Genomic DNA, 14,447 nt, shown 5'->3' on the forward strand with positions numbered 1-14,447 from the left:
CAGAAAATAAATGTGAAATTTGAGAAAAAAATACTTGTTAGGCTATTTTGCCTGAAACATCAGGTTTATGTAAGGTAGCCATAGGAAACAAGTTAAATCCAGATGTATGGGAAGACAACCTCTGACTCAAAATGACTACTCAGAGACTTCTCAAAGTGAAAATTAGTTTTATTAGAATCTCATGAGAAGCAGGCAGTCTGCTCACTGAGTTCTCAGAGAGAGGAAAGCCAATTTTACAGAGGCTAAGAGGTAATTTAAATAGTCAAAAAACCACAGGAGTCCATGGTCCCCTCCCCTTATCTTGTTAATTTTCACTGCCCACTCAAGTGGAAGTAGCAAAGGTTTGCTAAATTCTAGTCAAGCCAATATAATTGACTTACTGCAAATGTGTATGCCTAAATTCATTGTGGTCAGCTTGTTCCAATGTGTGCAAATGCTCATGAGCTGATATGAGCATTTTATTGTAATGTTTGTACAAAGAATCTCATTTTTCCCAAACCCATCAGACTTTCATATGCTAAAATTTAGGTTATAGCTTCAATCTACCTTAGTTAATGATTTTATGAGAAACCACATAATTTCTCACAATAAGGAGATTTGTTTAGAGGTACTAAGTAATCAATTAAGCCAGAGGGGTTAAAGGTTTCTAAAATAACTAAGGAGACTTGGTTTACCTCAGGCTTTTCTCAATCAACAAACAGAGATTAGCCAATTTGGAGGCTTCTCAAATATCTCCAGGCCATTAAATAATTAGTCGGGTTCTTCTCTAAGCAGTTAAATAAAGATCAAGGGGGTTATCTCTTAAATGTTTTCTGCTGGTAAAGCAAGTCTTTGCTCTTCTTCCCAGAGCCTAATGATTAACAAATCCTAGGTGCTGAGTCTTGAATTACCCAAGGTTATTATTCTGAGAAGTCCTCAGTTTCCCTTTTTGCTCATAGATATCTGGGTACTAATAAATTCTTTCCCTATTTCTCATTTAGGGCTACTTGAAGACACATGAAAATAATAATCCATTTATATAGTACCAAAAAGTTCACAAAATACTTTCTTCACAACAATCCTTTGAGCAAAATGCACACATTTTAGTATCTCCATTTTATACAGAGACAAACTGAGGCTTAGAGAGAGTAAGTTGCATATGTATGAACACTAACATTGGCATACTTGTCTAACTCCCAAGTCCAAGAGTCTTTCCCATCACCGAATAACAGCCTCTCAGATGTTCAGTCACAATATGAATCAACCCATGCCTGAAGAGGGATCCATGCATGCTGTACCATGTACATGAAATCTCTAAATGAAGCACTATAGAAATGTATGCATCTATTGTCCATCCAAGGAAATAGCCTTCTTCCCTCATCTTTAGGAAAAAATATTTATTTTGAGCTTAAAAAATAAAACAAGCATTTCCAACACATAGTAAAATAGAAAGAAAAAAGATTGTACATGAAACTACAAATCTTGCAGTTACTTGTAATTCCTTTTAAATATATAATAAAGTTATCATGTAAAGTTCTTTTTTCCTTTTTTTTTCTTTCCTCCTCTCTGCATCTCCCCAAGTTAGAGATGGCCATCATTAGACACATATATGGCTCTATGTACGAGTTTTATACACGTACATATATGTAAAACTATTCTATTTCTACTTCCATTTATCAGTTCTTTCTCTGGATACAGACAGTATCTTACTTTGTATGTCCTTTATAGTCAATTTGGATATTTATAATACTCTCATTCCGACCCATAGTCTCCTCTGCCTCTCATTCCATTGGGCTCTCTGGAATTTCTCCTCTTACCAAGCTATTCTTCATTCTGGACCTTTCACCTTGTATTCATTCCATCTCCTGATGCTTCTGACTTGCTCCAGAAAAACTGTATCAATCACTGGTCACCCTTTCTAAACAAGTGAGTTTCTCCTTTCTTGTCCTGGAACCATGAGGAATCATTCTACTTTTTACTGCCTATTGAGCTTTACAGATCCTCCCTCTGTAACCTTTCCTCTTTGGGGATTTGCTTCATCTGTCTATATCAATCACAATATCTAGGTTCTTGTGACTATAATCCATTACCCTCCAAATCATTCAAACTCTTTTTAAGGAATTCAGTATTGGACTCATATTCTTGATCTCCATCTTATCTCCTCCTCTCTTTCTAGGATGTGTGTGTGTGTTTATGTATTTTGGGATTAAAGAGAATCATTTGATCCTCACTTTAATATCCTGGCTTCCTAATCCATTAATTTTCACATCTTCTAAGACCTACTTCTTCACTTCAGCTCAGTCACCTACAGGGATTTTATCATGACCCATACCTATGCTACTACCAAGATTTTGACCTCTTGTTCTTCCAATTCACCCTCCATCTCATACTTCTCAAACCATTTTTCTCCTCACTATTACCTCCAATGACTCTGTAATTATTCTTCTAATCCATTTTGTGCTTTTGCCTTTCTTTTTTCCCTTCTTAATAAACTTTAAACATATCTTTGCTCCTTATCCTATACTATTATTGTTCACACCCTGTTATATTTATTCCTATGCTGTTAAATGTCATTGGATGAACTCACACAACAATGACTGTCGAGTACTCCACAAAGTCATAGGACTTAAATGAATTGAGACAGAGTAAGGTGAACAGAACCAGGAGAACAATATATGCAATAAGCACAAACCTTTGGGACATAATTGACACAGTGACCAACTACAATCCCAAAGGACTCAGGACGAAAAGTATTACCCATTGATTTGTTACAATGCTCTGACATAATGGAATCCCTCTCAGGAGGATAGCATTGTTAATTAACCTTTGCTTTCTGTAACTGGGTGCACAGTGTCATACTCCTCCAGTCAGATTCAGCTGTCAATAGATTAAGTCCTTGTTCAGGACCCAGTTTCTGTCTAATGAAGGGCCTGTGGGTCAGTCAGAGACATTGGGGAAAGCAACTCTTTTGTGAGCTTATATGAGAAAACAAAAGGAGTCAGTTCGATACAAAGCTTTTATTGCAAACAACAGGGAAGAAAGGATAAGGGAGAGAGGACCTGACATACAACTATATATCACACTAATATGGAATATAATTCATGTAAGGGTAGTGCTGCATTAGGAATCCAGATGGGTCCATTCAGCAGAAATAGAGAACTTCAAAGTGCCCTTCTGAGGACAGGTCCTTATACTCTAAATTTTGGGTAAGCCCCCTGCAGCTGGCTGAATAACATATCAACGGTTAGGGAAAAATATTATTGTGCAGTATTTGCTGTCAGGGAGGGAAAAAAAAACCAAGCAGGTGGTATACAAAATATTATTTGGGGGGGTCATTATTAAGACAAGCTGATAGTACATAAGATATTATTTGGCGGACATAGATATAATAATCTTTGAAAAATATTGTTGGAGGTACTTTTTCCGTGAGTATGTTCTATAACTTTTCAGCCTCCCTTAAGAAGCAGCTGTTATGCTTGTTTCAAAACTGTCAGTTTTAATCTTACAACAATGATTTCCATGTATAGATTCTATAAACTATAGCCTATCTTAAAGGAAAACTGTTATGGTCATCTCAAGACTACCAGACCTCATCTTATAAAACTACCCCAACCCCATAGTTAGGTGAGATAGGTAATTGACTCAGAGTACAGATCAAGATATATAGGGTTAGATAAGGCCAATGTGGCAATTTGTACTGTTTGTAATAGGTTTTATTTTTCTTGGAGGGAAAAGAGGAAGAGAATGTGGACCTAAAAATAATTATTTTTTAAATTTTTAATTGATTATTTTTTATTATTATAGCTTTTTATTTACAAAACATATGCATGGATAATTTTTCAACATTGGCCTTTGCAAAACCTTCTTTTCCAGCTTTTCCCCTCCTTCCCCCTACACCCTCCCTAGATGGCAGGTAGACCAATACATGTTAAATATGTTAAAGTATATGTTAAAATCCAATTTGTGTATACATATCTATATAATTATCTTGCTGCACAAGAAAAATCAGATCTAGAAAGAAAGTAAAAAAAAAAACCTGAGAAGGAAAACAAAAATATAAACAAACAATAACAGAAAGAGCAGAAATGCTAAAAATAAATAAAATAAAATTGAACTTAAAATATTTTTTTAAAATTTGTTCTTGTCAAAGTTATTAATCATCCATAGAATGATAAATCTTATGGCCTTTTCTCAGTCTTCATATTCTTGATTTCCTTGCATTTTTTTATTTGTGAAATAACACAAATCATTTCCATAACACAGTAGAATTTTTATGGCCTTTTCTCAGTCTTCATATTCTTGACTTCCTTGCATATTTTAATTTGTGAAATAACACAAATCATTTCCATAACACAGTAGAATTTTTAAAAAAAATATGACCTCACATGAAACTGCAAATCTAGTGTGTACAACTTGCTGTTCTTTTTTATTATAGAACAAAGTTATCATATAATCTGGTAATACTATTGATCAACCTCTCCTCTTGGATATTCTCTATCCATTGTTTTTTGCATTCATCTGCTCTCAATTCACAGAACTAACACATTAGTTCAGCCCTTATATCTCAGCAAGATGCTGGCAATAACCTCCTTCTTCCAGTCTTCTCTCTCTAATCTATCTTCCATGCAGTTGTCAAATGAATCTTCTTAAGACACAGGTTTTAATCATGAAATTCCCCACTGAAAAACCTGGGACAAAATATAAACTTCTCGGCCTGATGCTTAAGGTCCAAAACAAATTGGTAGTATCCTACCTCTCCAGATAAGTTTCCCTCATATAGGAAGGGAATCAGTTTGTTAAGTGCCTACTATGTTCCAGGAACTGTGCTAAATGCTTTACAAATATTATTCATTCATTCTCCAAACAATCCTGTGAGGTAGGTACTATTATGGTATCCATTTTATGATTGAGAAAACTGAGGCAAACAGTGGTTCTAAGTGCCTTGCCTAGGGTTAACATCAAAGGCCATATTTGAACTCACAACTTCCTAACTCCATGGCCAAAATTTTTATCCATTATGTCACCTTCTTATCTATCCTGCATGCTAACGAAACTTGACTTCTCTGGCCCTCCAAAATAGACATTCCAATTACCACCTCCATACATTTGCTTAAACCATACTTCATCATAGAATGGAATTTTTTCAATCTCTGACTATCCAAAGTCCTATCTTTTTCTTCTAGACCCAGTTAAAGTATCATTTCCTCCATGAAGCTTTCCCTGATTCTCCCCCCCACACCAGTTATTAATGTTCTCCTTTTTCAAATTATCTTACATTTACCTGCCTACATAATGTTATATCCCCCTCCCTCCAGGTAGAGTGTAAGCTCCTTGAGGGCAGGAAATTTTTCAAATTTGTCTTATCTCAGTATCTAGCTTTGTGTTCAGTACATAGCAAGCACTTGATAACCAGTGAATTGTTGAATCATTCTATAGGCTGCTTTGTGGTTTGGGCATTTGGAAACATATCTAAGGCTGCCTTAGAAGTCTTCTCCTTCCATTCAGTAAATCACAACTCATACTAAGTGTGGTTTGAAGCATATAGGGTTCCTTTTTATTACCACAGGCTATAGGCTATCCTAGCATGCTCTTAGGGCCCTTCCAAGTTTTGGAAGCTAGCTGTATAGAAAACAGCTTGAAATACATAAGTCATTTGCCTAGAGCTTACAAATAATAATGTAGGCGCTAGGTATCTCCTAGAATTAGGTCAAACGGATATATATTTTTATATTGATGGATAGAAACAAGGAACTTTAGAATCTCAGATTGGGGGTGCATTTTAACAATAATCAAAACCTTAGAACAAAGGAAATATTATTGTTTGTTTGTTTTTTTTTCCTTTTCAACCAGTCTCACTAAGTCAGGAAAAGGATGAAATTACAAAAGCCATCCACACTCTGAAGATTCTCAAGAAGGCATTGTTCTGCTAACAGTGTCTTAATGATGGAACTTCTGGCATTATTTGGTTAGAGAGAAAGATCTATGGATATTAGACCCTATGAGAGGCACCAAAAAAATCATCACATAAAGAAATCAAAATAGTATCTCTAGTATTTATGAGAGTTATGGTGAACACTGAATGTTAGACGTGGACAAGAACCAGTATGAGGCAACAGGTGAAACAGATGACATATACAAGCAAAAGTGTTAATTTAGTGCGTTGACTAGCGTGTTTACTTACCCACTCATAAAATCCCCAAATATGTACAGACCATTCAAGTTAGGGGACTCACAGCCCCGGTAGACATAGCCTCCTGTGACTGACTTTCCCATCTTGTGTGGATATGCATAGATTGGAAGAACATCATCTGTAGGGGAAGACAAATAGCTTCTGTTTCTCTCATGTACTTGGCTACCAGCCTGGGCTACACCCAGCTTAGAAGGTAGACCAGACAAAATGAATGGCTTGAAATCCTGAAAGGACTATCACATGGGAAAAGGATTGATCTGCGTAAGCCCAGAAGGTAGACCTAGGAGTAATGAGTCAGAAGTTATTTAAAAAGAAAGAAACTTTTGGCTCAATATAAGAATGTCTTAATTAAATTAGTCATTTAATTAGCTCTTAGGTGAAACTAGTTAAAAATGGAATGGGCTACTTCAGTAGGCAGTGAATTGCCATCAATAGAAGTTTTCAAGCTGAGCATGGATGACTATTTGTCATGGATGCTGTAGTGGGGACTCCTGTTCTGATGCGGTTTGTCCTAAAGGAACACTGAAGTGCCTTCTAACTGTAAGATTCTCTTTATTTTATAATTAGCCACCTTATTGAATATCTTATATTTCATATCTAATAGGATTTTCCTGAACATCACAATAAAGTTAATTTAAAAAAAAGATAAACATCATTTGAATATGATTTGCATACTATTTGCTTGTGGCCATACATGCCATATAATCTATTCTTAAACTCTTTTCAACATTTGAGGTTTCCACATCCCTAATTTTTCTTCTCCACTAATTAGTCTCACTGTACTAGGTGTCTTCTCCGTGAGTCAGAAAAGGGAGAAAGAAGTTGGAAGGGTTACCTAAAGTCTTTCTTGAGTCACAGTATAGAGCTGGGGTTCTTAACCTTTTTATGTGTCGTGGATCCCTTTTAAACACTCTGGGGAAGCTAACCTTTCTCAGACATTTAATTTTGAATTAATAAATAAATAAAATCCTGGGCAAGTCACTTAACACCAAATTGCCAGGCAAAAAATAAATAAAATAAATAAATAAAATTAACTCAAAGAATCCCAAAGAAAATCTGTAATATTAAAAGACAGTGATAAAAAATTTTTTTTTACAATATACTGAATACAGGTTAAGAACTCCTGATTTAGAGAATTTTCAACTGAGCATTGTCCTAACAAAAAGTATATGTCATTACAATTTGGGGACCAGGGTTGTAGGTGGATAGGAGAGGGAGAGAAAAAAAGGAAGGAAGGAAGGAAGGAAGGAAGGAAGGAAGGAAGGAAGGAAGGAAGGAAGGAAGGAAGGAAGGAAGGGGGGAAAAAGCATGACTTTTAGATTTCTGTTCCTATACTGGCCTAAACTATGACTATAGAATTGTTATAAGAGAGTCACAAGAAATCTTTTTGTAGATCAACACATACTATTTTCATTATTTTTTTCTTCTTCAGTTTTTTTTTTTTTTTTTGGGTGTGTGTGTGTGTGTGTGTGTGTGTGTGTGTGTGTTGTTTCTCTTTTGTTCTGATTTTTCTCTCCAACATGGTCCATATGGAAATATATAAGAAATTAACGTACATGTATAACAACAAAAAATTGTTTTTTTACATGTTAAAAAAAAAGAGTAAGAACAATCTGGGAAAGAAGTTGGATAAAAATGCCTGTTAAATTCAGCAAAGGGGAAAATGTGGAGGGGAGTTAAAATTTCACTGTCCTATGCATATTCTCAGAGTAAAAGCAGACAGCAATGCTAGTACATTCCAGTCACCTTCATTAATGATCCTTTTTTCTTTTAATGATTAAAGGATATAACTGTTGAAAGAGAGAGATGGGGGTGGGGGGAGGGAGGGAGAGAAGGAGAGGGAGGAGAGAGGAAGAGACCTCTTTGGTATAGAATGTTCTTGCTTTGGATTGTTTAATTTTCTGGGTAACTTTCTCTGTGTGTCTATGTCTATATCCTCCTATGATGTGTGTGTCCTTCCCTGGGAATGTCTTACATAGCAGCCTGTCTTAAACAAATCAATGCATAAGGCCTTGGACTCAGAGGACATCCATAGCCAATAATGACTTGGTAGCACAGGATTGATGACACTTGACAATTGATATTTGATAATCCTTTCTGAATCCCTTTTCTATCCCTGCAGTCTAAGTAAAGGTCATAGATCTTTACATTCAGAGGTCAAGGGGTCCAGATCTCAGAGATGACTCAAGAAAAACCTGAGTTAGCAATATCCAATACTTTCTGAAGCCCATTCTGCATATTGAATTTCATCTCACAGCCCAAGAACTTAATCTTTCATCTCAAAATATCAAAATCCAAAATGGACCATAAGTCATACGGTAAAAATGAGTTTGATACAAGATCTATCTAGATCCCCTGATAATTCTGCTTACTCTTCAGCTGAGCTTGGTAGCTCTACCCAAATGCTCAGTAGTATCTTTGTGGTTTAGAAATTTTAGGGAAAAAATTTAGATAATTTAGAAAAAAATTCCAATTCCAAGTCCTTCAAAGGACTTTTCTGCAAAGAAATATCTGAGAGAAGAAAAAAGGAAAAGTAGCACTGACATGACGAATTCCAATTGGGCAAAAAAAATTGAAAATAAGGGTTGGGAAATAGTAATATTAATCTCTTATAACTGCTATTATGCTCTCTGTTATTTCTTTCTTCAGTTAGTGGCTAGTACATCATAACCTAGCACACTTGAATAAGGAAAGTGGGGATAAAAAGAAGGAATTTGTTCCTTGCCAAATCATAATTTCTAGGAAAGCTCCTAGTACCCAGTGGGTCAGTGCCCACAACAGGAGTAGTGTGCTTTGTTCTACATATCACATTTTTGAAAGGAGAATGACAAAGTGGAAAAGATCTAGAGGACAACCAGGATGGTGAGATTAGAAGCTGTGACATAAGCATTTTTCAAAGTAACTGGGAATGATTAACCTAGAGAAGAAAAGACTTTTCAATCATAGATAGCTCTTTTCAATTGAAGTAACTACACAAAACTCTTAAAACCAAAAAACTAAAAGATAGTATTTAATCGTGGTATCAACTAGCACACAGTTTCTTTATCCTAGAGGTGGCATACATATTGGCAAGCACCCCCAGCCAGATTAAATATAATTGGGAAATATTTAACATAAATAGATAAAAATACAATAGAACACTAATGATATTAATACGTGATTTTCTAAGTCAATGTGCAGCCAGAAAAGATCCTTGTTTGCATTTCAGTGATTTCTCCCATTTGAGTTTAATACTACTACATATCAAATTGTGTACTAAAATTGACCAAAGGTTTATTAATGGAACTTCATCAGTTGGGACAAGATGAGCTCAACAAAAAAATTATTCCATGGAAGGTCAGCTGAAGATTTGGAGATATTTAACCCATAGATGAGAAGACTTGAGGAACATCTGATTTCTGTCTTTAAATATTTCACAGACTCACCTAGTGCCAGAACTAGAGGGGACTTTAATGATCCAATTTTCTTTTTTTAACAGATGATAAAGATAAGGATCAGAAAAGTAAAGTGACAATTCAAACCCAGATTTTCTGACTCCAAATCCAGTGATCTTTCAATTGTACCACATCCAAATAAAACAAAGAGTAAATTTGTTTTGCTAGGCCTCTTCAGGCACAACTACTAATGGTTAGAACCTAGAGAGTATCTAATTTAACCTTAAAATAAGGACGAATTTAACAACCATAACTATACAACTTGGAGAATGTTGCATTGAAAGATGGTGACATCTCCATCACTGGAAGACATCAATCAGTGACTATAGGATAGAAAGAGATCACAGAATTTTAAAGCTAGAAGGGACTTTGTTAGAAAAACTAGAGAAGAAAAAGAGAGGAAAAATGGTATATGGTGGTTGAAGAGCTGACCTCAAAGCAAAAAAGAGCTAGGTTCAAGTCCTGTCTTTTACACATAATGATTTTGTAACTTTAGCTAAGTCGCAACCTCCCAGTGTTCCTCTAGGTTGCAAAGATTTGCAGATATAGTGCTGGCTCAGATTGGTAGAGGGAGCTTCTTCAACCAGGAGTTCCTTATACTAGTAAAACCACAGGTCTAGTCCCTCCCTATTCCTACTATAGAGATCAATGTTTCAATTAGAAGATGTTGTCTGAGGGATCTTCCCACTTTCAGATGCTTTGTGAGTCTGTGAATCATCCTTACTAAGTTACAGAGGATTAGGAATAGGAAAAGGGCAAGAGAAAGAGTTAGCTTAAACAAGTTACCTAGCGAAGAATTGGTGCATAGTTTTTTGTCATAGCACTCAAAGCCTTCCCGGGCCCTCCATCCATAGTTCTTCCCTTTCTCTATGATGTCAACCTCTTCAAATTTGTTCTGGCCAACATCTCCACAGAAGAGCCTCCCCTGCCCTTCCTTGGTGATGGGATCGCCTCGGTCAAAGGAGCAACGCCACATATTCCGCACACCATAGGCATAGACTTCTGGTCGGGCCAATGGGTCACCAACAAAAGGATTATCGGGAGGGATTCTATACAGAGGCCCTCGGTCATTGTGATTCACATCAATACGCAATACTTTGCCAAGTAAGGCTGACCTGGATGCAACAAGAGGAGAGAAAACAGAACTCAACAAAACAGGGAAACAAGAGTTGTGATTTCATGAATAAAGGGAACTCCCAGTGAGTAAAGTCCTTCTACAAATGCAAACCAGCATATGCTCTTTAATTTACCATCACAGAAATTCACGTGGCACATTGAGAGTTTAAGTAATTTGTCCAAAGTCAAACAACCAATAAAGGCCACAGGCAGGATTTGAAGCCAGGTCTTCCTAATTCCAAGGCCCATTCCCAATCTGCTTTGCTTTTATGTGTGTGTGTGTGTGTGTGTGTGTGTGTATGTGTGTATTTTTAATTTTTACAAAGATGTTTCCTGACCACCACTTATGAATTCATAAGTTCAGGTAATTCATTCATTCAACAATTTTTGGTTATTGTCTACCTATCTGTCAAGCATTGTGTTAGACCCTGGGAAGACAAAGCTAAAATGAAGCAGCCCCTGTCTTCAAGGAGCTTATATTCTATTGGGGAGAAGCAATACGGACATAGTTTTAGATAATTAAGATCCACGCCAACTCATCTGGTCTAAAACTACCATTTTATAGATCAGAAAACTGAGGCCTAATTAGGTAAAAGAGCTTATTCAATATTATTCTTGTGGTGAGAGGCAGATACAAATTGGATTCAAGAAAATACACCTACAACACCAAAAACACCCCAAACTTTTCATTCAATTCAATTGAACAAATATTTATTTGTTCCAGATTACCAATTATTTGCAACATCCTACTGTTTTTTCCTTCATGAAATTTTTTAAATCTAATATTCATTTTTTAAATTTTGAGTTCCAAATTCTTTCTCTCTCCCTCTTCAATCTCTCGCCGATCCATTGAAAAAGTAAGCAATATAATGCTCAATATTCATGCAAAATCTATTTCCATATTAGCCTGATAAGAATACTATGATTGAAGTGAGGGGAAAACATCAAGATGAATGAAGTGTGATCTCTGCATCCTTGGAACTTATATTCTAAGAGGGTGATAAAACACAAGCATAAATAATTGCAGTGTAAAGCCAAATGTGAAAGTATATTAAGAGAAATATAAATGTTTTATTAGTTCAAAGGACAGTGGAATTATTTCCGATCATCAAAATCAAGGAAGGCTGCAGAGAAGGAGCCATTTCTCAATAAACCTGGAAAAATAAACAAGATTCCAATTGGCAAGAATAGAAATGAGGAGGGGAAGGCATTTTAATTAACAGCAACAGTTGAAGAAAACAGTTGTTTTTCAGTCATGGCTGATTCTTCCTGACCCATTTGGGGTATTCTTGGCAATGATACTGAAGTTGTTTGTCATTTCCTTCTCCAGCTCATTTTATAGCTTAGAAACTGAAGCAAACAGACTTATGTGACTTTCCCTAGTTCACCCAGCAAGTAATTGTCTTGAGACCAGATATGATCTCATAAAGATGAATCTTTATGATTCCAAGATCAATGCTCTATCTACTACACTACCTAACTGCCAAGAAAAACACTAGAGGTGAGAAATAATGAAGCATGTGAAGGTGATAATGGGTTTATCAGGAACATAAGACATATAAAAGGACATAGTGGGAGATGATGAAATAGAGGCAAGAGAGCATCAGGTCAAGAGTCAGGATACGCAAATCCTAAGAATTTGCTATTTATTAACTGGATGATCTTGGTCAAGTCATCTTTACATCTCTAGATCTTACAGTTTCCTCATCTGTTAAACAGGAAAAACATAACGCCACTGGCTTTTTCATAGGATTGTTGTCAGGATTGAATAAGATAACATACATTCAAAAGTCCTGGGTAAATCATAAATAATTCTGCACATACTTTGGCAATGATTATTATTAGTATTGTCATCTTACAGCTGAATAAGGAGTCTAAATTGATATGACTTTGTTTCAAATGCCAGGTTGAGGAAATTAGATAATTATTTTCCAAAAATTTTTGCTGATGAAGAGAACAAAAGAGATCTTTTTAATTCACCTGGAACTATACTTCAGACATTGTTATACATAATTTCAGAGACTGTTTGTTATATGCTGCCCTCAACATAACTTTCAGTACCTTTAAATAGTGAGATGATCCTTACAGAATGTGGATAGCAGAAGTACAAAACTAATATTCTTGTTGTCTTTTTTAAAAAATAAAGTTTTTCCCTGCCTACCATGAGTGCTTAAATTTCTATTTTCTGAAATTTTCCTTTAGTCATCAAAAAAATTAGTGCATTCAGAAGGTCCTTGCATTATACCATATGAAAGCAAAAATCACTAATTGAGGTTTAATTATTGTAATTAGCAATGTAATCTATTTTTGCTTTGCCTTCTAAGAAAGATTTCTATCATTTCATTAAGGGCATCAAGCCAGCTGCTTTGAAAATCCAGAATCCTTATTTACACTAACTAGATGCCAATTTTGTTTTTATATTTAGTAGATTTATATGGACCACCTGTTTACTAAATTGGAAGAAATGGATAAAGTCAACTCTCAATTATCCATGCTAATGATGGGAACTCCGGAGAAGATTATGTACAATTAGAGATCTTTGACATCCAGGAATGACCCTCTGATTCATCCTCTGGAAGGGGCTTCTAAACTAAACTCAGATTTTCAGCAAATTATGCTCTTTGGTTGCTAAAGTTAAGAAAATTTGTACCCTTAGAGAAATACACATATTCTCAATACTGCTTCTCCTTGATATATATTATTAACTAACATCACTCACAGTCGATTTTTAAGAAAGGAATAAAAGCAGCCCTAATGTTCTAGGCTCAAAAAACCTGGTTATGAGCAGAACGTAGCAGAAAAAATCCATTCCCTCCTTCCCACTACTTCCAGCATTATTAAACTAGCAAGGTGTCCTGGTTCAATGGGAACAAACCCCTTCCTTCCTGCAAGAAAAAAAATCTCTTACTTGTTTTGTGAGTTTCCAAACTTTCCGAATGGATCTCCTGCCATTCCTCCATCCCCAGTGAAGATGTAAAGATACCCATCATCTCCAAAGAGCAGTTGTCCGCCATTGTGGTTAGATGCTGGTTCTTCAATTTCCAAAATTATCCTAATAAAAAAAAAAGTCTCCTCAATTCAGAATGTCACATTTGGATGGAATCACAGAATAAAACAGCTGGAAGGAAGGACCCTATCACTCTAACCCTGAAATTTTAGGTTATGATTCTAATACAGATGATGAGAGCTAGAGGGGGCTTTTGAGTCAAAGCAGGAAGAAACCACAAGAGATTTTCTAAAACCAACTTATTCATTTCACAAAGGTACTGAAGCCCAGAAGGGAAAATTATTTGGCTAGCCTTATTTATTTCACTCAGCCCACTGGATTGCATTCAACTCAATCCTAGTTCAACTAAACTATCTATATACCTCCTACCCAGCAGCCTTGACCACCTTACTCCATCCTGGCTTCTGCTCTCCTGTTGGTGAGTTTCTGGCCAGCACAGCCATATTTCAATTTCAACTCCATTCATTATGTGGATTACTATGCCTCCTCACCTAGCAATTTTCCTGGAATGAGTCCACTTGACTCCTTCCTACCCAACCTTGTACCCTTGCTAGTATACCTCCCTTTTATGTTTTGTTTCCTCCTTATTAAAATGTAATCCTGTTGAGAGTAAGAACCATCTTGTTTTCTAGTATGTGTCTCCCCAGCACTTAGCACAATGCCTCCCATGTAATAAGTGCTTGAAAAAATTCTCTATCTACTGGACTATTTATTATTCCCC

At 36.0% G+C, this 14,447-nt stretch overlaps 1 protein-coding gene across 1 annotated transcript in view; it reads right to left on the bottom strand.

Annotated features, from left to right (window-relative positions):
* HHIPL1 (HHIP like 1) overlaps window positions 1–14,447 on the bottom strand; it is an 88,936-nt gene that overhangs the window by 41,841 nt on the left and 32,648 nt on the right. Inside the window, exons 3-5 of the mRNA XM_074291321.1 lie at window positions 13,628–13,771; window positions 10,390–10,718; window positions 6,161–6,287 (exon numbers count right to left, since the gene is read on the bottom strand). Coding sequence (XP_074147422.1) covers window positions 6,161–6,287; window positions 10,390–10,718; window positions 13,628–13,771 — 600 coding nt within the window. The remainder of the gene's footprint in view (window positions 1–6,160; window positions 6,288–10,389; window positions 10,719–13,627; window positions 13,772–14,447) is intronic.

Source organism: Sminthopsis crassicaudata, chromosome 2, assembly GCF_048593235.1.
Source record: "Sminthopsis crassicaudata isolate SCR6 chromosome 2, ASM4859323v1, whole genome shotgun sequence".
Lineage (NCBI taxonomy): Eukaryota > Metazoa > Chordata > Mammalia > Dasyuromorphia > Dasyuridae > Sminthopsis > Sminthopsis crassicaudata.